Source organism: Carettochelys insculpta, chromosome 8 (assembly GCF_033958435.1).
Source record: "Carettochelys insculpta isolate YL-2023 chromosome 8, ASM3395843v1, whole genome shotgun sequence".
Taxonomy (NCBI): Eukaryota; Metazoa; Chordata; order Testudines; family Carettochelyidae; genus Carettochelys; species Carettochelys insculpta.
This window is the reverse complement of record NC_134144.1, coordinates 10,030,733-10,057,354: the sequence shown is the minus strand read 5'-3', so window position 1 is coordinate 10,057,354 and position 26,622 is coordinate 10,030,733. Positions and strand designations below refer to the sequence as shown.

The window sequence follows — 26,622 nt, the reverse complement described above, 5'->3', positions numbered from 1 at the left end:
TGGCATTAAGACACGTTTGGAGTTCAAAAACATGGTGGGCTGATCATGCAAGATTTTAACTCTGAACAGCAGAATCAGAAGTTTTGCGAGCTTCTCCACCGCTCCCCAAGTCTTGATAATAAATATTATCATAAAATCAGCCTTTCTTGTGCAACGTGTCATTCTCTGCCACCTCGTGTGACATCTGAAGTGGATCCAGACAGTATGGCACTTCTGGCTTTTGACCAGAAGCTCCAGCGAGATCAGGGTTTCCAATATGAAACACACATGCTCAGCATTTGTAGTTCTGGTGGAGGCACTCTCTCCCGTTTCGGCGTTTTGACCGAAACGTGTAGTCTGACAGTGGTGGCAGCGGCATCTGTCTTACTGCAAAGTTATCTTCAAAATGGAGCCTCACACCAAAGACAGTAACACATTTATCCTGCTTCAATGCAAAATGATGGAGCTACACCCTCATTGGCTGGGTCACAAGGGCGGCCACTTTTGGCAAGATGAGTCCCATGGCTGCGAGTATTCAGAATTCTCTAATGACAAAACACAATTCCATTTTTACATTACAGTTTATGTTTTATGCCATGTAACTTCTTAAATGCATCTGGGATCAAGGTAGATGCATCTTTCTTAACAACCTGCAGATTTGTAAGATCTACTGCACTGGTCCAATGTGCTGTTTTCACGTTGCAGGATCAACCTATTGTCTACGAATCTGCTTGAATGATAAGGTCATCACTGAAATGCTGTTAGAGTAAGAGACCACACATTTTAACATAAAATTGAAGAAAGTGATTACAGCAAACCCTAGGGAAACCCAGAATAATTGTATGATAAGATAGCGCTAATGGAAATTTATCATCTCCTATCACACACGACACTTAGAACAAAGCAGTGGCTCTAGTCAGTTTCATAGCTATTATTGTCAATGAACACTCCAACCAAAAAGCTATTCGGGACTATAAAAGAATGACAGGGGATAGGGGGTTTCAAACTGCCAAATCTAAGCCAGTGCTTAGGGAGTGAAGTAGCTGGAAGTATCTTAGTGAGTGAAACTCACACATAATATTATTAAATATTATCCCAAACAACAACCTGCAAGGTCCATGCAGCCTAATTTCCTATCCTCCTTTCTCCATACCCACACACAAAGCTAAGAGAGAATCACTGCTGTCGTGGCCAAATGGAGCCAGAATTCGAGGTGTATCCAGCTAGTTTTATTTCTAAGGCTTGGTCTACACGAGGGAGGTAAGTCGATTGCAGCTATGCAATTGCTTAGCTAGAATCAACTTATCTGCAATCGATTTTACCTGGTCGTCTGCGCAGAGGAGGTTGAAGGGAGAAACTCTAAAATTGACCTTCCTTACTACTTGTGTTATCAAGGAGTACAGGGTTGATTGTTGACCCCAGATATTTTGATTTTGTGTCTCTACCAGGCATGCAAAATCAAACAGTGGAAGATCGACCTTGACCGGCTGTCCTGACTGGGCTGATCTTCCCAGTAGCATACACATACCCTAATATTCACAGCCACCCCCATATATATTTCAAATTTAAATACAATCTTTTGATTTTTTTTAAAGTTACCTCCAGTATTTTCCATTTCAACCAAATAAGATTTGACCAAAATTAAAATTTTAAATGACCATCGGTGGGAGCAGAAATCCCATATTTCAGTAACAACCATTTGAATGGAAATTGGGTGCCCTGTTCCCTGGGCAACTTGCCTTGCTTCGGTTGCAAAACCTGGTAAGCCAATCCCTGCAACATGTAAGACAAGAAATAGACTATGGATTTCACCTTCCCTTCAGAGACAGAGGCAAACCCACAACATTTTTCCACCTCAGCCCCCATTTCATAGCTGGAGGCTTTGGCTTTTGGGAAGAGAAGAAGCCTGTTAAAAAAGAGAAATGAAAGGAGACCGTAATGGCAAGGTGGCAGGAGAATCTTATGGCAGTACCTGTGTGAGTCCTCTGATGAGCCTTTAGGTGGGAGCTCTTTGTGTAAACCTTCCGGCACCCGTTAAACTGACAGCGATGAACCCTCTTCTTGTTTTCAGGGGATGCCTCGGCCCCAGACCCTCCTTGCTCACTGTCATTCGCCTCGCTCCGTGTCATGCCTCCTGCTGCCACAGCCGCCGCCACGCCCACCTTGACTGAGCTGAGTGAGGCCTTCTTGGCCACCAGTTTCAATGTCACCGTGCCATCCATGGCAGAGAGAGTTTGTGGGGTTTTGACCAGATGGCGGCTGAGCTCAGGAGAAGAAGGGGGCGTTAGTGAGGTCACTGCGTTGAGTTGGGCCTGGTTGACAGCGGCGTAACCCTCTGTGGAAGAGCCGGTGGGCTGCAAACTGAGGCATGTCTCAGAGAGCAGCTTGTCCCGTGAGAGGATAAGGTCCATGTTGGTGCTTTTGTCACACGTATTGGTCTCCAATGGCAAGAGGATGGGGTCCAGCCGTCGGAGGCTGTCCTCTGAGCCTGGAGGAGAGGAGGTGTGAAGAAAACAGTCCCACTCCTCGCCAAAGTTCTCTGAGATCTTCCTTGGCTCTGTCTGAAGATAACGTTCCAACTCAAGGCATGTCTGCAGGAGGGATGGGAAGGGAGGGAAAGAAGCCATCATTAGAAAACAATCTTATTATTTGTGAATCAGGACCCGCTGATGCTAAACAATTTAAAACCTAATGGTTGAAAATAACATCTTCCAAAGGGAATCTCTTTACGGCCCTGCCTGTATCAGGCAACTTAACAACAAAATATAACAACAGGTTTTGGCACCGACAGGACTTTCTAGCCCTAATGAGGCTCTTATAGCTGGACACATTTCTGGTCAACATCCCCATTAAGCTGAACTCGCCTTAAAGTCTAGATAAGAATGATGATAAATCAGAGGCCAGCCGCCAGGGCCTTGCCCTCCGTCAGGTTCGCACCAATAGCCCTGATGGGAACTGGTTTGTAATTAGGCCTAGCATAGACACAGTCACTGAATTTACAAATAGAAATGCTGAGCCAGCTCCTCAGCTGACCCCGATCGGTGTAATGCCGCTGCAGTCAACGGATATGCACTGATCTATGTGACCTAAGAACCTGGCTCAAGTGCTGTACTCTCACCGGGATGCTGACTCCAGTCCCTGTTCAAATAGCTATATTGCAAAGTGTTTCATTGCTAATTGCAGACAGGCCTAGCTAATCACATGTGAAACTTGAGTAGAGCACACCATGGCCCCAAACCACATTGTGGACCCGAGAAAATGTCTGGTCCCAGAGGATGCTCCAAAAAGAGCACACGTTATAGTCACAGATAGGACTCAGCTTCTACTGACTTGGTGGCACCAGGTTGGATGGTCAGAAGCCCAGCAACAGAAGAGGACAATGCAGTTATTCAGAAAGCTCACTTGGGCCTTGTCTGTGGGAATCAGCACCCATCCAGGCAACTATTGCAATTGCAGTCCCACAAGTAATTTTATGTACTCATGCGCATCATTATGCCCATGCAAAGGCTATCTTCATCTCGATGTTGAAACTGGGGCTAATTCATCATCATCATCATCAATAACCATGGGCTCAGCGCCCATTGGTGTCTGACGCCTCTCTCGCTATTTCCTTCCATCTTTCCCTGTCCAGGGGGCTAATTCCCTGTAAAAATATTTCTACATGTCTACCTACCTGCTCGCTTGGCCTGCATTACACAAGGACAGAAGTGCCTCACAATCTGCAATGTGTTTTTCCTCACAATTATCCCCTTTTAGGGAAGCACTATTTTCCCTATTTATCCCATATGCAACTGAGACAGAGCCTCCAAATGACTTGCCCAAGGCCACACGTGGAGGTTGGAGGTGCCGCAGGAAACTGAGCCTAAATTTCCCAAGTCCCAGGCTACTGCCCTGACCTCAGGGTGCCTGTCCTAGAAGAGACTGAAACAGTAGCTCCTGGCATGCCCTTGGGGGATCTGCCCTTGGAGGAGCCACATCGCCCAAGGAACTGAAGAGATGCAACCAGTTGATCACCTCTCCTTCATTCTTCAGTTAGTATTTCAAGCACAGTGTCCAGCTCTGCAGGCTTCCTCCCACCTTGATCATTTTCAAACTCCAACCATAACGTTGTGAGAGCGACACTGGTGCAAGACAGGTGCTAAGAACCTGAGACTCCCATCAGGATCCCTCTGACATGTTCCTCCTCTGACACTCCTGTTTCAGGAGGCAAGAGAAACCGCTTCTCTGTCCCTTCCTCCCACTTTAGGGCAGGTCCACACTAGACATTGAAGTCAATTGTAGATACGCAATCCTAGCTATGGCAACTGTGCAGCTAGAATCGAGTTATCTGCAATCGACTTACCTGGCTGTCCTCACACAGGGAGGTCGACGGGAGAAAATCTGTTGACCTCCCATACTCCTCGCAATGCTGAGGAGTACAGGTGTTGACGGCTAACCCCAGATAGGTCACTCTTCCATATAGTCTAGATGTACCTAGTCTCTTTAGAAGGGTTCCCAACTTCCTGCTGCACAATGCAAATCAGCCCCCAACCCTCCGCCCATTTCGTCCTCTGTGGTTTCCCTGCATGCTGCACAGAAGAGGAAGTGTGAACCTCCTGGAGTCAGCATTAGCTACTCGGGCAAGTTGGAACTGCATCACAGGTTACCACTGCCTCACTTCACTGGCTGCATGTGATTGTCAGAGAAGCTTTTCGCTTTGGCCTTCCCCCTTTAAATGAGCGCCGAGAATTTCTTTTGCGGGAAAGTCCCTCTCCGTCAACATTCACCTCCCCTTCCCTTCCCCCATCCCTGACAAACCATCCGAGCAGAAGCAGAAATGCACGTGACCAGTGAAGGAGCACTGTGCCGATCCCCTGAACGACGAACAACCACTTCCTGAGCCAGTTACACAGCGGCTGGCTATTGCTAGTGTGGGCACCGGTCACAGTTTTACCAGCCTGGCGTTCGCAGTCCTACTCGGCCGCTTCTCTCAGCCTACTGAAATCGGGGCACCCGGCAACACGTGGCAGCATCTGCAGCAGTGGCTCACAAAAGCTGCTGGCCCTGCTCTATGTGCGTGTTTGCTAGCTAATAAGAAGGCAGGGCACCCTTCAGAAAGTGGATCCAACTTGGGATACCAAGTCTCTCCAGGGGGAGCATGACAGACAGGTAGGATTTCAAAAGGCACATATGGGAGACAGGCACCCCATTCCCACTGGCTCTGAAGGAGCAGGTGCTTTAAAATATCCTCCCTTTAGAAAAAGTAAACAAGTTTGCCAGCTCTTTTGCTGCTTGTTTCCTTTTCTCTTTCTCTTCCAGCTACCCACTGTCCTTTGGGAGAGCAACAGATTTGGGGGTTAATAAACAAAAAGCTCCCGAGAGAGTGAGAGAAAGAGAGAGAGAGATGGAGCATAATCTTAGGTTACAGCCAAGAGCCCCAGACAGAGACACAGGCCATTAAATCTGGTGACAGTCACAGGAAATTTCAATTGTGCTGACATTAGAAAGGCGGTGTCCTCTCTCCTCACTTCCCACTGAAGGAACAGGGAGGCACTGTCCCTTTAAGGCAGGCCTACCCCCCCTCCATCCCCCCCCATGACAACAATAGCCATCCTGACAGTTTTTCAGCTTCACCATTAATTTTCCATAAAGAGCAGTTTCTCAGCGAGCCCTTTTCAGGCAAGGCCTGATGCTTCAGAAACCCGTAATTATCCTTGGCTCGCCCGCTCCCCGCTGTCTTTGCACCTGTGTCAGTTCAAGACACCAGCTGGTCACATCTTGCCTTCTGCCTCTGAAATCCAAAACCAGCCCACGGAGCCCATGTCCCCGCAGAGGGAGAGAAAATAACCGAAGAAAAAGAAACAATATAACAGGGGCAAAAGGGGAGAACTCAACCCCAACTCTGGTCCCTCCACCAAGGCGTGGCCTCTATCTAATCAGCATCAGAGACAAAGCCATTAACTCTTGTCAGACAGCCCGCTCCTCATAGCACAGTCCCGCCTGCTCAGAGCTGGGGTTTGGCGACAGAAACAAAGTGCCTTTACCCCTTGCATGCCCATTGCTACACATGGTGAATAGTTTCCCTGCCTTTCCTCTACACCCCAATGCTCTGGGGGAGGCAGGTCTCTGGCTGCTGGGCTTACTTGTGGTGTTAAACTAATCACTTTCCCTCATCACCTCCCTCCTCCACAATGCAGTGTTATGGCTCTGAATTGCTTGTCTCACCAAGTACGGCCTCTGCCTTTGGCCCTGAGCCGGAGAAACACAGTGGGGCTGTCAGAAAGACTGAAGGGAGTCAGAGGCCCAGCTCCCATCCTACTGACCTGCTTGCAAGGTACGAAGGCACCTTTGTCTCTGTTCCCGCTGACTCCTTGGATGCCCTGGCAGCAAATGTATCTATGGCTGTCATTTGCAGTGATAGCTGGTGTGATATTGAGCATGGGATTTACTGCCGGATTCATGTTTCGAAGAGCCACCAGAGTGCAGCTTCGATTCACTCTCAAGCTGGGCTGATTTTGAAACATGGTTGGACAGGATACAGGTGAAATGCCTCTGGGAAATCAGGCATTGGCCTCTGTCGGAAGACCGGATACAGGACTAGATGGACCTTTGGTCTAACCCTGCGTGGCCGTTCTTATGTGTCCTCTCTCTGATGGCCTCTGAATGGCAAAAATATGCTTTTATAGGACAGAGGGGAATTTGGCTTCTAAATGAACAACTCGGTTGATAATCAAAGTCCATTGAGATGGTTGCCTAGTACAATGTTCCTTCAACTTTTTGAGAGCATGGAACACCAAACAATAATGTTTTTTTTATGGAGAACGCCTATGAAAATTTTCTTCCAAAAAAATTGTCAGACCAAAAAGGAAAAAAACAAAAAACAAACAGCAACCTATACAGAAAAAACGAAGTGAAGTAATTTAATCAGGTATCAAAACAATGAAGAAGTAACATACATCTGGTTTTAATTACAGAAAATATAGACCTTCACTGTATTTTTCCAAACGCTTAGGGCACACCTGCGAGCTGTTCACGGAACACTAATGTTCTGAGGAACATAGTTTAAGAAACACTGGTCTAATGTACTTCTGGTTTCCAAAGTGCAGGAAATGCACTGGCCCTCCGCACCGAACATCGGCACGTGTGTGCGTGATTACAGCGGTAAAGCCTGGAGATTCCCACTCCAGGAGGAAAATGGCTCCCATCAGATATGTGACACAGACAGGCAGGAGACCAGGGGTTGTTACCAGAGTGATTTTTTTTTTCAGAATAGGGATAAAAAAGTGCCCTCAGGCTCCAATCTGCATGCCCCCAATAAACTACAGGTCATTCTCTTTCCACCTTGCTTCACAATTCAGTCAGCTCCAAGGAAGGTGGAGTCATGGCTGACAAATGGAACATGACTACATGAGGCTTCCTACCCACACCAGAAGCTGGGTAACAGACGGCAACCTTACATGTGGCCATTTCCTATAATACCTCAGCCCAGTTTCTCCACAGAAATACAGTTGCCAAGAGAGGTACTTTCTGGACATCACTTGCTAGGAACCCTCACGGAACTGGAACCTTGCCCAACCCCCACAGATGCCTACCAGAGCCCAATGTCTTCTTAAATTGCTGCATATCCTAAAATACTATGCTGCCTGGTGGTTGAGCGTGGCATGTGGCCCACCTGGGTTCTGTAGATGGTCTAAGAGAAATTTTGTTTACTGCTGCCCATGTGCAAGGTTGCCCTATTCCATGGGTTAGAGCATTGGCCTTGTAAACCCAGGACTGTGAGTTGAATCTTTGAGGGGCCTTTCAAAGGTCTGGGGCAGGTTAGATTTAAAAAAAAAAAAGCCAGAAATGGTGAAAGGTCCTGCTGTGAGGGCAGGGAACTGGACTTGATGACCTCTCAAGGTCCCTTCTAGTTCTATGAGATACGTATGTATTGGTTTCTGTTCACTTCGATTTTTTTTTCTACCAGTATTGCTAAAGTGACATGCACCTAAAGCAAGGGCGTGGGAAGAGAGGTGCAGGCTAATTGCACATAGCACTGACCATGAGAGCCATGCACTCCCTCTGCATCCAGTCCAAGTGCTGCCATAGCTAGAGCCCTGCAAATCCGTGGTGATCTGCTGTATACCTCTGGGTATCAATATCTGCATAAAGGATACGTGGATATCCACCTCCATGTTGGCGGATACGGATGCCCATGGTTCTAAAGTGGATGTCGGTGGATTTGCAGTGCTCTAGCTATGGGCCAGGCAGCACACCCTGTAAATCTAGGTAGGCAAGTGCAGTTAGCAAAGTTAGCCCATCCTGGGGACCATCTTGGTTAGGAAAATCTTGCAGCCCATCGAGATGAAGGAAGGCCACTCACACAGCTCCATCACTAGCCTAGGTTTCCCATCACTGATGTCCTACACAGCACCCAAGTGAAAGCAGGTGTTGTATATTTTGTATTCAACTTAAATGTGTAAGGCTAGATCCTTACATGGTATAAATGAGTGCAGCTCCAGTTACTTCGCTATATTTACATCAGCTGAGAAGCTGGCCTTTATTTTGTGATTCTTCCTGAAGATGCTGTCTTAGCACTGATTTAATATCAATCCAGAAACATATGATGTCTAGGCTATGTGCTGCCTTATCTCTATCTCTTATTCAATGCAGATAAATTATTGTTTATTGAAACACAACAGTATGCTCTGCTCTGTACAGCTCAGAATTGATGGGAGTTTTACCCTGACATCAGTGGCAAAGCAAACTCATCTTACACTTTCAAATCCCACACTATTGCCCCAACAGAACTCTATGGGCTTGTCTACAAGGACAACTATTCTGGAAGAGTTATTCTTGATTGACTTCATGTGTGGACATCTTTATTCCATAATAAGAGCGACCATACCTGGAGTTAAATTAGGGGTAGTTAGTTTACTTTAAATTTGAACTCTATCTTATTCTGGATTCTCTGTCATGGATAAACATGGCCTCTGGGAAAAAAGCATATATCTCAGATAATCTCAATGAAGGCAATGGAGTTGTTCCACATTTGTAGCCAGGTAGCACATGAGAATTCGGCCTAGACATGTGAGCCCTCCAAAAAAGTGAGTTCACTTCAGACGCATCTAGCTTCCCTGTAGAGCGCTCATAATACTTCAGCATTTCTGAGCTGTTTTGGGAGTCGGTAGCATGAAGGAGATTGGGTAGATAAAGGTCTGTGCTTGTTTTGACAAAAGCCCAGATACCTACAAGGAATTCAGTACAGAAACTCCCATAAGGACTTGCTCGCTCTGTTCAGCTGATTCCTGTTTTACTGACACTATGATATTTTATTGCATCTTGATTTTGAATTTTTCTAGGCAGTTCTCTCATCTGGAATGTGCTACTTACTGATAAGTGCCATTTTACTGCAGATATAATGGCACATCAAGCATTGAAGCTGGAAGTCATCCAAAACCTAATTAAGAATTGGTACTTGGATTAGGCAGTGACAGAAAATGAAAATACTGAACATGTTTTATATGCAGGTCTGAATGACAGACTCCATTTACACTAGTTAAAAGGAGTCTTCTTGGAGGGGAGCTTATTAGAACACTTTCAGGTAGCACCTGCTCTAGTTAAGGTTAACTTCCAACTCTCTTTCTAATTGCTGTTTTCCAGATGCATGTAAGAAAGGACTTGTTTACACTGTAAACTAACTACAGGTTGAATCTCTCTAATCCAGCACTCCTGGGACCTGAACAGTGCCAGACGAGAGAATCTGCAGACCATGGGAGGTCAATATTGTCTAGCAGCATTACCACCGATTCCACTGCTTACTGGGCTCTTAGAAAACATTTAGGGGTTAATTATACTAAATAACAGCCCAGAACACTGAGAGCCAGGACTGGTGGCTGGAAACAAACTTTATCAGACCACAGGAAACTTGGCCACACCCATGAATAGCGGTCGCCTGGTTAACTAAAATCATGGCAGATTATGGATGTTGCCAGACGAGAGAGTTCCAGATTAGAAAAGTCCCACCTGTACCCAAGTCCCATGATTCCAAAGGAAGCCTTCAGCACGTGAAAACCAAGACATCTGCCTGAATCTGCAGACCAGCATGAAACAATAATTTGGAGATATGTGAATTCCATCTTCTCCCTGGCAGGCTGTTCAAGTGCGTCACATTCACTACTTTGCTGCTGATCAGATGGGCAGTACCATCAAATTAATGTAGCTGTTTCATTTTTGGTCCCTACAACTAATATTGGGATGGAGGACAGTAAGGCAGCCAGAGAGTTGAAGTATTCAAAGCAAAACCAAGCACCTCTCTTGCAATTGTGAAGGCTGAGGTATTCCAAGAAAAACCTTCATTTCAACAGTGCAAAGGTCCCTCTGATCTGTCCCAAAGAGGGAGGTGAAAAGATACATCTCCTGCCTACTACCAAAAGGCTAAACCACCTCCTGAATAACCTAAGCCAACACCAGCCCTCATGACTTCCCAGGTTCCAAAACCCATCATCTGTCCCTCACCCAGATGCCAAAATCTTCAGCATTTCTTGGCAGCTCCTAAAGTGCAGTTATTTATCAATACAAAAACCTGAAGCTCACTGAAAGCTTAAGGCATAAAATAAATCGAATTTAAAATCCAAATAAATTACCCAGAGCACATGACACTGACTGGACTGGACTAGAATGCAACAAATTGTGCAGAATTCTGTCATCTCTGCTGCACAGGTTAGCTCTGATGTGCCAGACATGATACAGGGCTTATTGCTCCCAAGTAATTCCTACTGTGTTGAAAATTTTCCCTGTATTGTCTCCACCCCAACAGCAAACTTTCAAGGAAACAATTTGGAAAAAACAGACACTGTAATTCAACCACAAAACCACATGCTTTATGGGTCTGTTTTCATCCTAAATAAAATGCTATACTTTCCCCTAGATGTCCCAAACACAAGTTTTGGAATCTATGAGAACATTAAAAAGGTTGAAACTGGCATCTTCAAGCTTGGCTTGTTTTGTAGATCTCCTTGAGAAATAATGCAATCAAGCTAGAGCTTCATAAAACCAATTCTGCAGCTTTAATTAATACACAGAGAGACACCATTTTACACCTGCACAATATAATTTTTCTGTCTTGGTCAGGGGACATAATTTCAGGGTGTAACCAAGGATATTCCAGTTCCCAAGCATTCTAATAAATTCAGAGGACCAGATTTCCTTCTGTCATAAACTAACAACGTTTCATTGACAGAACCACACTGACTTACATCACGGGAGATTCTGACCCAATGAGTCCTAAACCCAGGATGTTCCTAATGTCTCAACTGGAAACCAGTAAGAACCTAGATCCTATCAAGTGCAGACCATTCCAAATCAAGTCAGATCAAAACTGGATCATTGTTAACTCAGTCCAACAAACCTTGTCGCAAATAGCTAGGCAAGTCTTTCTCGTTAATGTTAGAGATGTGATCAACATAGAAGATGTATGAGAAACCAAAAGGGGCTTTGGTTAAGGATGGCTGGATTCCAAAGGTGTCTACTTAAACAGCTTTGCACTAAGGAAATGGACAGACTCAAACCGTGGTGCCCAAAACACTATTTAGTAGCCATATGTGGCTATTTGACCAGTTCAGTGTGGATAGTTGGCTTGAAGCATAAATATATTTTCAGAATTATGTGGCTAGTTTGCTATAGTGGCTACTACTTCAGAACTGGTTAGACACCACAGCCCTAACAGAACAGCCAGGGATTTTCTGTTTTGTTTTTTTTTTTTGCAGCTATTTTTAACGAAATCAAAAAAAATTCCATGCAAATCCAACCACGCAAAAACAACAATATTGGTAATGTTAATACAATTCATATTCAGAAGTAAAGACATTCAAAAGGCTACACCCAAGCAGTCAATCTTTACTCTATCCTTCTGCATAAGCCACAAAAAGCATCACAGAGCCACATAACAATATCAGACAATGCAAACCAGAGTTTCTTCTGCAATGTTACATGGCACCACCACTGGCTAATACAGATTGCAGGGAACAAGATAAGGATAATGTAAGAGATGGAAAATACCATGTTAGACTTTTTCAGAATATCTCTGAAGAGACGTCCTCTTAATGTAACTAACCAGAATGGTTTGGAGTCAGTGGAAGACATGGACTTCAACTGCAAAGTCATACAAGCCTTCCCCTAGGTTTGTGAACTGTTTAATTTCAATGTTGGGTCCAAGCAGGAACCAACATCTCTCACGTAGATTATAAAGCGTAAGAAGAGACAGTTACCTTTTAACTATTGCTCAGTCCATTTTCTGCGGTACTCAGCGGATCAGGTTGCCGGACCTCCACAGAGCATGGTGAAAATGCCACACACAAAGTGGAATTTCAGATAAATAAAAATGGTGCTGAGGCCAAGAACTCAAGAAAGTAAAGCGGTATTCCAGGATGAGATCCTGCAAGAAGATTTGCCCACATAGCACATGACAACGGGGCAAGTATCCATGCCGGCTCAAAGACTGAAAATGCATTATTTAGACCTAGTTAATTAAAATCTAAGAGTAGCTAAAATGTCTTCCCCACCAACACACATCTATGAATTAAGATTTCACTCTGGACTGTTTTCAAAATTGGGAATGGTCACACTGAAGCCATGAACTAACAACTCAAGATGGTTGATGAAGAAATCCAAAATATGAGGTGTCATTGAAATAAGTTATTTATTATGAACTATTTTCTCTGCTCTAGTTTAAGGCGTATAAACAAGGAGCAGCATTAAGTTGAAATTCCAAAGCCAAAGGTTGGGTGGGGGGGGATGTCTCTGTACTGTGCACAGTTCCATTGTGCAGGTAGTATTAAGCCCCCTGAGGTAAGGGGGATAAGGAGGATTCAGAGCTGGAAGAAAGGCTGCAGCCAGAGTCAGGGGCTGGAGATCTGACGTGAGGTCTTGTGGGATTTGTTTGGCCTTTCTGTTACCATGAATGGGGTGTGGAATTGAAACGTGACTCAGCTGGAGGACTGTCAAAAAATGAGGCAACCCATTGTCAGCAGGGGGCACTAGAAAAGACAGAGAGGCTACACCAACTTAACCACCGGGTGAGTTCTTTCTTCTACCATGCCTTCTATTCACTGTTGAATCTCACGGCTCCCCACATTGTTCACGTCTACATTGTTTTTGGCTGCTGAGAGGAAGACGCACGTGGACTGCCTGGGAAACTGAAGCGGGGGAAGGAGACGAACGTGCTGTGGAACAGAGTCAGGACCAATAGAACGTAGAGCATTTATACCATGTCTAAATCATAGCAAACACGGGCGCCAAACAATGGCCCCAATTACACTAAGATCAATGATCTGAATTCAGCTTAGAGTTTAAAACAGCCCAACAACTCTTAGCTCAAAAATCAATAAAAAAAGCTAACTCTTTGCCTTTTTTTATCTATTGGGTAATTTGTGGTGGTAATGTTTTAAAGCTGTTTGCTATCTCACCAAGGCAAGACAATCTGCATTCCACAGGGGTAAACACAAATCTCAGTGACGAGAAAGCAGACTGCAGTGTCAAGCTTCCAACTGCTTACATGGAGGGACAAAAAATCAGATTTATTTTAAAGGATGGAAAATGTAGCCACATCCTTAGCTGGCATCACTGGGCAACAAGCCATTACCTCCAGTTTCCCCACCTACACCAACAAAGCATTTGGCTTCTTGTCAGTGCAAACCAGATCTTCCCTTGGTGAGACCCATAAAACTCATGCAAAGTCACTGAGGTTGGGTAGAGCTAAGTGAGGACAGAATTTGGCATGTCCTGTAAAAGAACAAATGATTCTTGGGTATTATAAGGAGGAGGGAGAAAAATTATTCTCCTTAGCCTCTAAGGATAGGGCAAGAAGCAATGGGCTTAAATTGCAGCAAGAGAGATTTAGGTTAGACATTAGGAAAGCTTCCTGTCAAGGTGGTCTGGTCCTGCAATAAATTGGCTAGGGAGGTTGTAGAACCTCCATCACTGGAGATATTTAAGAACAAGTTAGATAAATATCTAACAGGAATTACATAGATCAGTGGTTCCCAACCTGCGGTTTGCAGACTCTCTGGGGATCCTGGAGAGTATTGTAGGGGGTCCATGAAAAAGCAAAAGATAAAAATGATCATAGAGAATAGAACTGACTTTGATGGAGGCTTGTGAACAGTTTCAAGGGCAGATAATTGGTGGTCCACACTCGTGAAAAGGTTGGGAACCACGGATCTAGAACGTGCCAGGTTCTGCCACGTGGGCAGGGTCCTGGACCCGACGACCACTTGGGGTCCCTTCCAGTTCTAGTGTTCTATGATTCTAACTGATGGTAAACCTCCCGTATTTTACTAACGTTGGCGTTACCAAAAAGAGAAAACAGGAAATACACAAAAGCAGCAGCACACTGGTTTTGAATGTTATGGCTGCCTTCTCCTCCCCTCCCCCCCAACTGCAGGCACAGAGGCCAGTCCGCACATGGTGATTTCCCAAGGTCACCTGCCCTCACACATCACCTGCTGACACTTGCCTGTCATAGATTTCATCACTTGTGCGTTGCTACTAACCGATGCTTCCTTCTCTTTGCATGGCACGGGATGCTGGTCATTTTTCAAGCAGTTCTCCTGTAAAACTGCGTTATAAAAGAATTTACTTCTGCATTCCTGCCATCGTTGAGTTGAGCCCAGTTATTAAACCCTGGCGATGGCGCACGCGCAATTCAGAACCGGTCTGCCAAGCAGCTGACCAGGAACTGCTTAATTCTCAGGTGTGCCTCATTGCTATTCTGCAAACGTACTGTCTAGCAGGCTTTGCAGCCAGTGGCCAAGGCATGAGACTTCGAGTCAGGAGACTGGCTGACTCCAGGTCCCATTTGCCAGCTCTGTCACTCATTTCCGGGGTGACTTTGAACAAGCCACTTCGGAAGTCTGGAGCAAATAATCAGCTAATGTAAATTAATGCAGGGCCATATGCCCTTTCATGTTGCTCTTGGTGAAATGATCTCAGGGGACTGACCCACGTTTATAAAGCATCTTGAGAGCTACGAATGAGAGAGTGCCATTTAAGTGTGAAGCGAATAGCAGCAGGCAGTAATAACAGCCAGCAATTCACAGTGCCCATGTTGTATACCCAACCAAGATGTCTTGATGCGCTGGTGTTCTCCTAGGTCATATAATTATGTAATATATCCCTTATTATGTCATCAGCCTTCCCCAAAAATGTTCCCCACTTTCTCTGCCCCTACCAGAAATACCATACAACAGGCAGGATGGTGAAAACTTGGTCTATACTAGTTAGGTAAGTTGATTGCAGATACCCAATTCTAGCTACGGAAATTGCATAGCTCGAATCAGCTTATGGCATTTGACTTGCCCAGCCCGTATCACTGAGGAGGGTTGTTAGGAGAGTTTCTCTGACAGCAAGGAGTACAGGGATTGACAGCTGACCCCAGATAATTCGATTTCACGTGTCCATACCAGGCACGCAAAAATCGAACTCCAGAAGATCAATGCTGAATGGGTATCTCCTCGTAAGTATAGACAAACCCTAAGAGGGGAGCCTGGGAAAGTAGGGCACGTTGCCGGTATGGAGACAGCCTAGTCAATGAAGGGGCCTGTTAGTCTCCAAGTCACAAGTGTTTTCACGACCTCCCAGAAGTCTTGCTCCGTTCTCAGGTTTTCTTTTCCACTGCCTTCTCCTGCTTCCCACCCACAGCTCCCATCATTTCTAGGAATTACTGTCCAAGGCGCTCCCTCGCCACTCCCCAGAAAGCAATAAACCAAATGCACTTCTCTTACTTATGATCAAGGAAAAGAGGGAGAGTCTTGTATAAGTACATCATACTCCATATAACTCTAGTCTTTGCAATTGTTTCAAACTTCCTATCCAAATTCTGCATTTTCACTTGGTGTTCATTTACCTCTATTTCAGTATAACCTTTTATACTTTTGCTGCTTTTCTCTTTTAGTTTTGCCTACCTCTCCCCTCTTCAGCTGTGTCTCCACTACAGAGTTCTGTCAACAGATATTTCCTGAGAGAAACTCTTGTCTACAGAACACTTTCACATCTTAGAGGGGCTGCCCCTGTCAACACCCTCTGTTGACAGAGAACAGCCTGCCCGCCCAGCTGTCTGTCACCCCAACAGCCAACTGGAAGCTCTGCAAACAGGGCTGCCCAGTGAACTGGAAGCTCCCTCTGACGACAGAGGGTCCCCCTCGAGCGACTACACCATTTTTCTGTTGACAGAATCTGTCTACAGAGGAGCTATGCCTCAAAAGTTCAAGACATAACTCTGCCAGAGAAAGATTGAATTCTGTCAACAGAGTCTAGACAGAATTCATTAGTAGTGTGGATGTTCCCTGGTTTTGTCAACAGAAGGCCTCTTCTGTGGGCAAAACTTTGTCGTGTAGACACAGCTTTAGTCTTTCAGGATCTGTCTACCCAGCAAAGTTATTTCGAAAAAGCAGCTACTATTCTGAAACAACCATGCGAGCGTCCACACAACGCAACTGCTATTTCAAAATAGTTTTGAAATAGCAGTTGCCTTATTTCGAAATAGGTACACCTCATTTAATGAGGGATAGTGCCTATTTCAGAATAGCTATCTGGAAATAGGGGCCGTGTAGACAGATAATAGAGCCTATTTTGAAGTAAGCCATAGTGCATCCAGTATTTTGAAACAGGCTCTGTTGTGCGTAGATGCTCTAATTCGAAATGGCTGAGCGCTATTTCGAAATGCATTTTGTGTATTCCAGTGCTATTTCAGAATAAACTATTCTGGAATACATCTTCTGGAATATCTTATTCAGGCATAAAGCTGTGGAGTAGATATAGCCTCAGAGGCTATGTCTATATTACAGCGATCTTTCAAAAGAAATTCTTCCAGAAGATCTCTTTCACAAAAACTTCTTTTGAAAGATCGCATCCACACCCAAAAAAAAGAAGATTAAAAGACTGAGCCGCTCTTTCAGTTTATAATGTCCGCACAGCCCATTCTTTCAAAAAGAACGGGCCAAGGATCGAAAAATCCGATGTCATGAGGACTGTTTTTTAAAAAAAAACAAACAGGGCCTGAGGAGCATTCTATATGTGCTATTTTTCAAAAGAAGCTTTCAAAAGGAGGCACTCTTCCTGATCCCAGAGTAGAAGACGATTTCCAGAAGAAAAGTTGCATTCTTTCGATTTCAAATCAAAAGAGCGTATTTTGTGTGTGGACTCTCTGCGCGTTCTTTCAAAAAACAGCCTGATTGTCCAAAAGAACTTGCGAGTGCAGGCACAGCCAGAGAGAGGGCTGAAGGCCCCGATGTAGTCGTGGATAGGAATATTTGCAATGTGTGTGTGTGTGTGTGTGTGTGTGCATGAGAAGTAATATTGTGCTTGTGTGTGTGTGTGTTTTACAAGCAGGTTAAGTCTTTTTTGGGGGGTGGGTGAGAGAGATACCTCTTTGTCAAGGTGCAATCGCTTCTACATTTCTGTCACACTCTGTTGATCACCAGTACTGTCCAATTAAAGCTGTTTTTATTACTCCCCAAAGCAGACTCTGTTGCCATCACAAACCTTTTCAGACTCATGGTAACATGTTCTTGTGTAAGCACTGCAAGTTACCAAATACGAACATTATGTTCCCCAAGTACAAACTGCAGCTTTTAAGAGCTGTGGTTTTATTTTGGATATAAACACACAAAAGTTACCTTGACTCTGGCAATGCAGCACAGAGACCATAGGACAATACTTATCCTCTGATGTAAAATTTCATGCGTGCCCTTAATGCTTTAAAGTAGCGGAGCTCAGCTTCCAAAAATATTATTACAAAGTCAGAGTACTCGGAAAGAATTAAAGTTCTTAAATATTCAACTCCCCAGGTATGGGTGAAGTAACCAAATTGGGCACAGGAGGTGTGGAAAGCCCCAGAATCACAATGAAATGAAGGCACTTTTAAATAAAACTGAAAGGCCCAGATCTGAGTTCATGGATCCTTGTTTCCCAACCTATCGTTGTCCTGCAAGCTCAGGCCAAGGTTTTCAAGGGGGATGAGTGACTTTGGGTGCCCAGCATGGGACACCTTAAAAACAGAGCCTCCCACTGCCACCTGCCACTGCTGAAAATTTTGGCTTCATGCCGATCCACCTACTTAATCCCTGTAGGGTGCCAATTATTATTAGTTATTGGTGTTGCTGCAGCATGCTGCTTGAGGCCCTGCACCTTCTGGTGTGGGGAGGGGCAGAGACATCCCCATTGCTCTAGACCAGGGATGGGCAAAACCAGCCCCAGGCACTGGATCCAGCCCCCCCCCAAGCATTTCACTCTGGCTTACCCAGCAGCATGTGTTCAGCTACCCCTCCCCCATCTTGTTTGGTCTGCAGCTGAGCTGCTCCTAGGATTCTCCTGCTAGCTGGGAGGGCGTGGGAGGGTAGTGCCGAAGTCAGGGTGTTCTCCTGCTTCTGTACCCCATCTCTGCAGAGCAGGGGAGAGGGAGACACACAGCGGCGCTGCTCCAGTCTGCGGCATGTATGTTAAGTGACTTAACTCAGGAGTTCAGAGCAGAGGAGGAGAGACAAGACAGCCGGGCAGATTTCCCTTAAAGAGACAGACGGTGGCTTCTCTTACCCAGCAGCAGCCACCACGCACGCTGTGTGTGACTGTCACACATACCCAGTCTGCGGCACACACGCATAGTTGCCGTCATCTACACATGGCAGCACACGCTCGATCTGTGTCTCAAAGTCTGTCTCTCACACGCCAAGTGTTTCTCTTTCGCACGCACACGCACGCTTCGTCTCGCTCTGTAACCCCCAACCTCGCCCCTTCTACCCGAGGCTCCACCCCTTCCGATGGGCCCAGAGCTGGCCCACGACCAGTACCACAATCCACAGAGCGAGCCCTCTGTGAAAATTATTGCCCTTCCAATTTCATGAATCCTAACCTGTACTTAGCAAGGGGTGTGGAAGCCACAGAGAGCCTTGGAGTTGCATTGTGAGGGTGAACAGCATCATGGTGCATTTAGCTAAGGCAACGCCCACTAAAACACAATTATGAATATATAAGCAAGGGAGGACTACAGTCCCTTGCTGGGATGTTACATATCATTTACAGGCAGGAAACAGGTAGTCTGGGGGCGGCTTTTGGCCAAAGGGTAGGAGAGCAAACATCTGCTCAGATGAGGAGCGCCATGGGATCTCTAATCCGCATGCCGAGCACACGGCCTCAGCCCTGCGTTCCCTTCCACGCCCACCCCTCACTCTGTCTACCAAAGCAGCATCAGGAGCTGGCCTGACCCCACCCTCCCTTTACAAATTCCTCCATTCCTGGAAGCAAGATCCTGGCTGGGGATGCAAATCTGCACGACAGCTATTTTTATGTGAGCGCTAGGAACTTGAATTCTCATGCCATTTTCCCCCATAAAAACCCCCCTCAAGGTGACCGTGCTCTCCAGAGACAACTCAAAATGTCCTGTAAGTAAAACCCAGCAACTGGCAATTTGTCAAAGGGAAAAACAAAAGCCACTTTTGGTTTTCTCCATACGCTTAAAATCACCACTTAAACTGTCTGCGGTCGACCCCATCTGCTTAAGAAGGTCACACATAGCAGCGTTGGGACAGGAGGGAAAGCCCCACCCAGAGCATGTTTTTCTCACACACTGCTTGGTTGGAGGTTGTTTTGCTCCCTTTCTAAGCAAAGAGGAAACCTCTCCTGTTCCCGTAACTCACTGTTTATCCACATTCCAGCAGCTGACAGTTCTCTTACTAACAGGCTCCTTGAGGAGCTTCTCAAGGGCACAAAATCCAAACTGGTCTTAAAGCCTTCTTCAGGTTGAGCCCTGGCCAATTCAGGTGAGAGCAGCCTCAGGAGTTACCTGAGAAAAACCTCCTCAAAATCCCCTTTGACCAAGCAAAAGCTCCTGAACGCATTTGAAGAAGTAGAAGTCTGAGACAAAAGCAATCTGCTCAACAGTCCCCAGTGGCAGCCGAGCCTGACTCAATCAATGCAGCAGCAGCATTACCACTGCAGCACTGGGAGAGAGGACAGGCACACTTGCTGGTTTCTGGGAGGAGGGGAAGAAAACTGCTGTGGCTGTTCTGCAAGTGAAACGTCTTTACGTTGTCAGGTTCCCATAATGACCTTTTCCTTCCCACCTCCGTACCGAGGTTCCATTTTGGAAGCGCCCAATTCTGCCAAGACAGCTAAGTCCCAACGGTTCCAAAACCACAGGCCAGGTCCAACATTCCCTCTGATATTTTCCATCCATTTCCAGAATAATTTTTGTTAAGTGAACCAAGGCATGTGCGGCCGTGCACCATGAATAGAAATGTGGTGCTTGCTGTGGCCACTCAGCTGGCTGGCACCCGAACTCATCTAACAGGGAACATTGGTCAGGTCCATGAAATATCACAATATTGGCTTAAAAAAATCACCAGAGCTTTAAAATTTGTATTGTGAGAAAGACGGGAGGGTGAAGAAATATCTTTTATTGGATCGACTTCTGTTGGTGAGGGAGAAGCTTTTGAGTCACACAGAACTTTTCTCCAGGGTGGGGATGGGTTAAATAATAGGTAGTCCTGCTATGTGTGCAGAGGACCGAACTAGATGACCACTGGAGGTCCCTTTACATCCTATGGTTTCAATGTCAAGGTAAAACGGACTGTTTAGTATAAGGAGATAACACATGCTGCAAAAGACATTCAGGGTGGACTGGGCAGCTTACCCCTCTGCAGTTGTTGGACAAAAATGAAGGGAGGAGAGATTAGTGGGCTATAGATGGTTTGTAATATGCCATAAATCCAGTGTCTGAGTACCAGATTTTGAATGTCTAGTAAAATTATGAATTTAAGTACCTAGGCTCACTCTCAAAGGCGTTTCACAGGTTTGTGGTAAGGGATTGATAATCGCTTGTGAAGACGGTTTGTGCCGAGGTGGCGTGCTATTCTTTTCTTTATTTCTCCGTGAGTTCATTTGAGAGTGTTGTCTGCTTTCACCCACGTAGTCATTTGGGCATTGAGTGCATCGGATGAGGTATGCCACCCATGCTGGGCAGGTGTGGGACCCGGTTATATTGAACGGTGTGTAGGGGAGGGGACGGTGCAGAAATATCGGCGGGTTTTGCATAGTATGGCAGAGACTGGTGCTGCTCTAACTCAGTTGTGGCTTGGGTAGTGGAGCGTTACATCTGATAAAGGCACGGGGGGAGCTGTTTGAAGGGCAGAGTGGAAAAGAATTATTTCAGGATGTGGCCCCCACTGATTACGGGTTGTAACTATTTGGAGATATCCCAGAGTGTGGAATGGCAGGCGGCAGCTAGGGGTGTGGAATCAGAGGGTTTTTTTTCTGTATTGAAGCTGATTCTCTGAGTCTGTGGGGAATCAACCTGGTTATCACAACAATGCAAATAAGAACATTGTGGGATTTTTAATTTGCCTTTTGAGGTTTGAGGGACCAAGTTTGCAAGTTATTTTTTTCTGCAGTCATGAAAGCCAAGAACTTACTGTTTGTAGGTGTGGAGGAAATGTGAAAGCTGAGAGGCTGGAGGAATCACGATTCCAGCAGCTGGAGCTTTACAGAACACGAAATATCACGAGACTCACAATCAGATCGTGACAGTTGGCAACAACGTCCATTAGGCTCAAGAGAAATGGGGATCACTGTTAGCAGTAAGCCTATTATGGCAGCTCAAGTGTAGCCAGCCTGGACTGTGGTGGGCACTGCACAAAGCAAAAATAAGACATAGTCCCCATCCAAGAGGTCTTACAGCCTAAAAGACCCAAAACAGCTGATAGGAGCATCAGAAAGGAAACGAATATGGTGAAAAACAGCCCTGTCTTGCAAGTTACATGTCTTGTTTTCTGTACATTTCCTAATTGAGGCTAGTGGTAGGGAGAGGGACGCAGGATTCAGTATGGCAAGAGAAGAGGGACAATCACTGTCATAATCAACGGCAGGCAAGAGGGATGTGTAAGCATCAGGGCCCTGGGCAGTCTCTGGAAGACAAATGTGAAGAAGGCTGTGCAGATTATACCAGGAAATCCCCCTTCTCTGGCCCCTTCCCCAAAACACAAGGGTCGGTGTCGGCAGACACACGAAAAATGTTCAAAGGAGAAGCTAACTGGTGGATGGTGAATACTGGGATCCCTAGTGGAGGGAAGGTAAGGGTTGGGGTCAGGGTGTGTTATCAGAAAGGTATTTCATACATGCTGGAAGGGGGTACCTATTGGGGGGTTAAGATACAGGAGAAGGCAACGCCTTCCCAAACTGGCTGGCTGGCCCCACCCACATTCCACTCCCAGTTCCCCACCTTTTGGCTCAACTTCCCCAGTGTCCTAGGGCTGCCTGGGCTTCAGCCCTGCTGAGACTGGGGCCATACCACCAACCCTCTGGGGCCTGGCAAGGCTGGGGCCAGGTGCTGCCCATGTTCCAGGGTAAGGGGGAAGCTTTGAGCCATGCACACGTGCTAGAGGAGTGGCCTGACCCTACAGTGGATGGGAGGGCTTGGCTCCCATGAGGCCCCTGAGTGGCATGGATGGGGCCTTGGGCAGAAGGGGCAGGGTGGGAGGCTTGCCTCCCCCAGCCCTGTGTTCACCCACCATCCATGAGGGCATCACAGCAGAAGTCAGAAATCTCTAGCCCTGCACCAGCCCTTTTCGCTTCAGACATCCTTAAATAACAATAACTACAAAGGGGTAGTGATATTCTTTGGTTCCTGTAGGGAGCTGGTTCTTACCAAGGGAGCTATCCCCAGAAAAATCTTTCAGAACCCAAATGAGAAAATAAAAAGCCTAATGTGCATGCACACATAGGCCCAGGCCTGCCTCTCAGCACCATTCATTAAGCATCTTCCACCAAACACTCATGGTGCTTCCATGCAGCTGCTGGCAGAGTTACTCCAGCCCTGGAGGCTTCAGGAGTTTCTAGACGGAGATAGCCGTCACTGGTCCTGGGAAGTTTGATTCCAAAACTGAAAGCAAGAGCATTTCAGCTAAGCTTGACGTGCAAGATTACAGGGTAAAAGGTGCTCTCTGTGGTAACCAGGTACCAGACTGTTACCTGAGGTCATTGCATGATTTCACTGCTTTGCATTGTTGGACCAAACTATGAATCTAATGGAACAGCAATGAAGAAAGTCTGATTTACTACGGGTCTTTAACTGCAGTAAACTGAGCTATTCATCTATCTTAACCTGCAGCTTAAATTTCAACCACAATTCTGAGGTGGATTTCTTTTTTGTTTTTGGATGTGTTTTACCTATGGACCTGTCTTTTCCTAGTACAGGTTGAACCTCTCTAATCCAGAACTCTCTTGTCCGGCAACATCTCATAATCCAGCATGATTTTAGTTAGCTGGATGACCACTTATCATGGATGTGGCCAAGTGTCCCGTGGTCCTATAAAGTTTGTTTCCAGCCGCCAGTCCTGGCTCTCACTTTTCTGAGCTGTTACTGAGCTGTAGGGTACCCCTAAGTGTCTTCTAAGGACCCAGTAAGCAGCGGGGGTGTTGGTAATGCTCCTAGACAATATTGAGCTCCTATGGTCCAGCAAATTCTCTCATCTGGCACTGGTCAGGTCCCCAGGGTGCCGGATTAGGGAGATTCAACCTGTAGTGAATGGCAGGCTGGATTATTGGTCCTGTAGCATCTTCTTGTGTCTTCAGTCCTCTCAGTCAGTAGTTAAATAATAAGAAACACCCAGTGTGTGGACCAGGGCACTCATGTCAGTCAGTTATCAGGATGACACATGCTCCCTCTGTGTTTAAGCCACCCTTTCCTTCTTTTGCATCCTGGGCACTAACAACATCATTCAGCATTATTGTTTGCACAACAGTCCTGGGCTACACAAATCAGAGTTTTGACTGTCTGATAATTCCTACACATTGCATGTCTTTCACAAATTGTATTCACTGATAAAAATACAGCCCAGATGCTTCATGGGATTACAAGATCATTCACTGAAAGAGCTTTCTGTTAGATTAACATCTCAAGGATTACACCTGCACTGATTTACTCTCATCTCCAGGAGACCCAGTGCAGAGAGCTGAAGTTTGCAGGTTGGTAGGGGAATGCAAACGAAACACACCCACAAGGACAATCCATCACAGGATGTACTTTGCCAATTGCATTTTAGCTTTGATTCTGATAATACTTCTCAATTTACCAGTATCCCCTTGATAAAGAGCTCTTCCTAGAATGGAAGTGTCATGCTCAACTTTCCAGCAGACCTGCAGAAGTTATTATTCCCTTCTATTCAGGACTGCTGAGGCCACATCTGGAGTATTGTGTCCAGTTGTAACCTCTCTCCCTCTACTCTCCCCCGCCCCCAGTACAGAAAGAATGTGGATGCATTGGAGAGGACACAGAGAAGGGCAACCAAAATGGTCAGGGGGCTGCAGCACGTAACCTACAAGGAGAGGCCGAGGGATTTGGGTTTATTTAGTTTGCAGAAGAGATAAGTGAGGGGTGATTTGAAAGCAGCCTTCAGCTTCCTGAAAGGTGGGGGGACTCTAAGAGGATGGAGAGAGGCTGTTCTCAGTGGTGACAGATGGCAGAATAAGGAGCAAGGGTCTCAAGTTGCAGTGGGGGAGCTCTAGGTTGAGTATTAGGAAAAACTGTTTCACCAGGAGGGTGGTGAAGCCCTGGAATGCATTACCTAGAGAGGTGGTGCAATATCCATCCTCAGAGGTTTTTAAATCCCAGCTTGACAAAGCCCTAGCTGGGATGATTTAGTTGGTGTTGGTCCTGCTTTAGGCAGAGGGCTGGAATCAATGACCTCCTGAGGTCCCTTCCAGCCCTAGGATTCCATCATTCTAAGAAGAGACAGACCACAGTTTGTGTGTCCAAATTATACAGGACCAGACCCTTAGGTAATGTAGATCAACTTAACTCTGCTGATCTAGCCAAAGGTGTGCACGGATTCTTCAGTGAGGACTTGCTAGTTTGTTACAGACATTAGATACCCAACCCTGCGTTATGTGGTTGCACCTCACGCAGCATAGATGGGTACTGTACAGCTTCAGAAGAGGGAAAATCTTTTGGAAGCCTCCACAGCAACCAGCCCAAATACCAGATTCTATGGCCTGCAGTCAGTAGCCTCAACAAAGAGTAGCTCAAAAGAAAAACATCTGGCTCTTTATTCGGTCAATGGACTCAGGCATCTCTGTAGGACCACTGCATCAGGCTTAGTCCCATCGCTGTCAGGCTAATCCACAGAGCCCTGCAAATCTGCAGGTAACCATTTTATAGCTGCAGATATCCACAGCTCATTTTTGCAAACATGGATGTGGATACAAATTCTGTATCTGGAACTCTGCAAATCTGCACATACCCACTTTACAGGGACGGGTATCCGCATCCGTGGATATGCACATGGATAGCTGCAGCTCATTTAGATGGATGAAGATACAAGTTTTGTATCTGTGCAGGGTTTTGTTAATCCAAAACCCACAATGTCCACTGGCTTCATTAGCCTCTGGATCAGGCACATAGTGTCTACCCCAGCAAGGCCAACCAAAACACTGCAGGTTGAACCTCTCTTATCCGAACTCTCTCGTCCAGCAACATCCATAATCCAGCGTGTTTTTAGTTAGCCAGATGACCACTAACCAGGGATGCAAACAAGTTTCCTTTGGTCCCATAAAATTTGTTTACAGCCACCAGACCTGGCTCTCAGTGATCTGTTCTCTTAAACTATCCTCTAAGTGTCTCCTAAGAGCTCAGTAAGCAGTGAAGGTGTTGGTAACGTGCTAGATAATATTAAGCTCCCCCCGTCTGACAAATTCCCTCATCTGGCAAGAGTCAGATCCCCAGAGCGCCAGATGAGAGAGGTTCAACCTGAAGCTTTAAAAGAAGAGTTTCTGCAGTATTCTGTTTGCATCATACAGTCTTCTAGGGTTAGCAGTGTCATGGGAGGAACCTTTAGGGGGCCATACAGGAGCTGCACTCTAAGAAACAACAGTTGTCCAATGCTTTCCAGGACCTTGCTGGTCTAGGACTCTGCAGTCTTCATCTTCATGCAAAGGGCACACAACATCCTCACCACTTGGGTTTGGATATTTTGGTAATTCCAGCCATCAGATACCACCTATGTATTGGCATCTCTCCCCTACCCTGTGTTCAGATAAGAACAGTGTAGCACAATTAAAAACTGCACACCATGTCCACCCTCCAGATCAGGGGTCAGCAACTTCTGGCATTGGGCACCAAGAGCGGCACACAAGCTGATTTTCATAGGCGTGCGAGATGGGAGCTCATCCCCACCCATCTTCCCCCATGCAGCCAGGAGCTTGCTCAAAGCCATGCCGCCTGTGGGTTAACAAAAGACCATCTAATGCTACCAACCACCACCTAAACGGTAAAGCTCTGCATCTTATTCATTTATTTATTTATTCATGAAGCTGTTGTAAGTAGGACTATCAGAGACTTTAAAAAGCATCACCGGCACTCAGACTGTACATAGAGGTCAAAAGGTCAACGTTCAGCACTCCGCCTTGGAAAGGTTGCTGACCCTTGCTCTAGAAAAAAGGCAGCTCCACTCAATCCTGGACTCAATGGTTTACATATTGACCTAGATATAGATGTAGCTGTTGCACCTGTCCAAAGGCCAACAAGAAACATGCAAAGCAGGAGCACAGGTCCAATGTCAACATGGTGACGTTGGTGTGGGAGGAACAAAATTGTAATGTCAGGAACCCTTTTCCTCTACACACTAAATGACTGGGACT

At 46.0% G+C, this 26,622-nt stretch overlaps 1 protein-coding gene across 1 annotated transcript in view; it reads right to left on the bottom strand.

Moving 5' to 3' along the window:
* KLF7 (KLF transcription factor 7) overlaps positions 1–26,622 on the bottom strand; it is a 72,059-nt gene that overhangs the window by 30,809 nt on the left and 14,628 nt on the right. Inside the window, exon 2 of the mRNA XM_075001672.1 lies at positions 1,952–2,570. Within this exon, the coding sequence (XP_074857773.1) occupies positions 1,952–2,570 (619 nt within the window). The remainder of the gene's footprint in view (positions 1–1,951; positions 2,571–26,622) is intronic.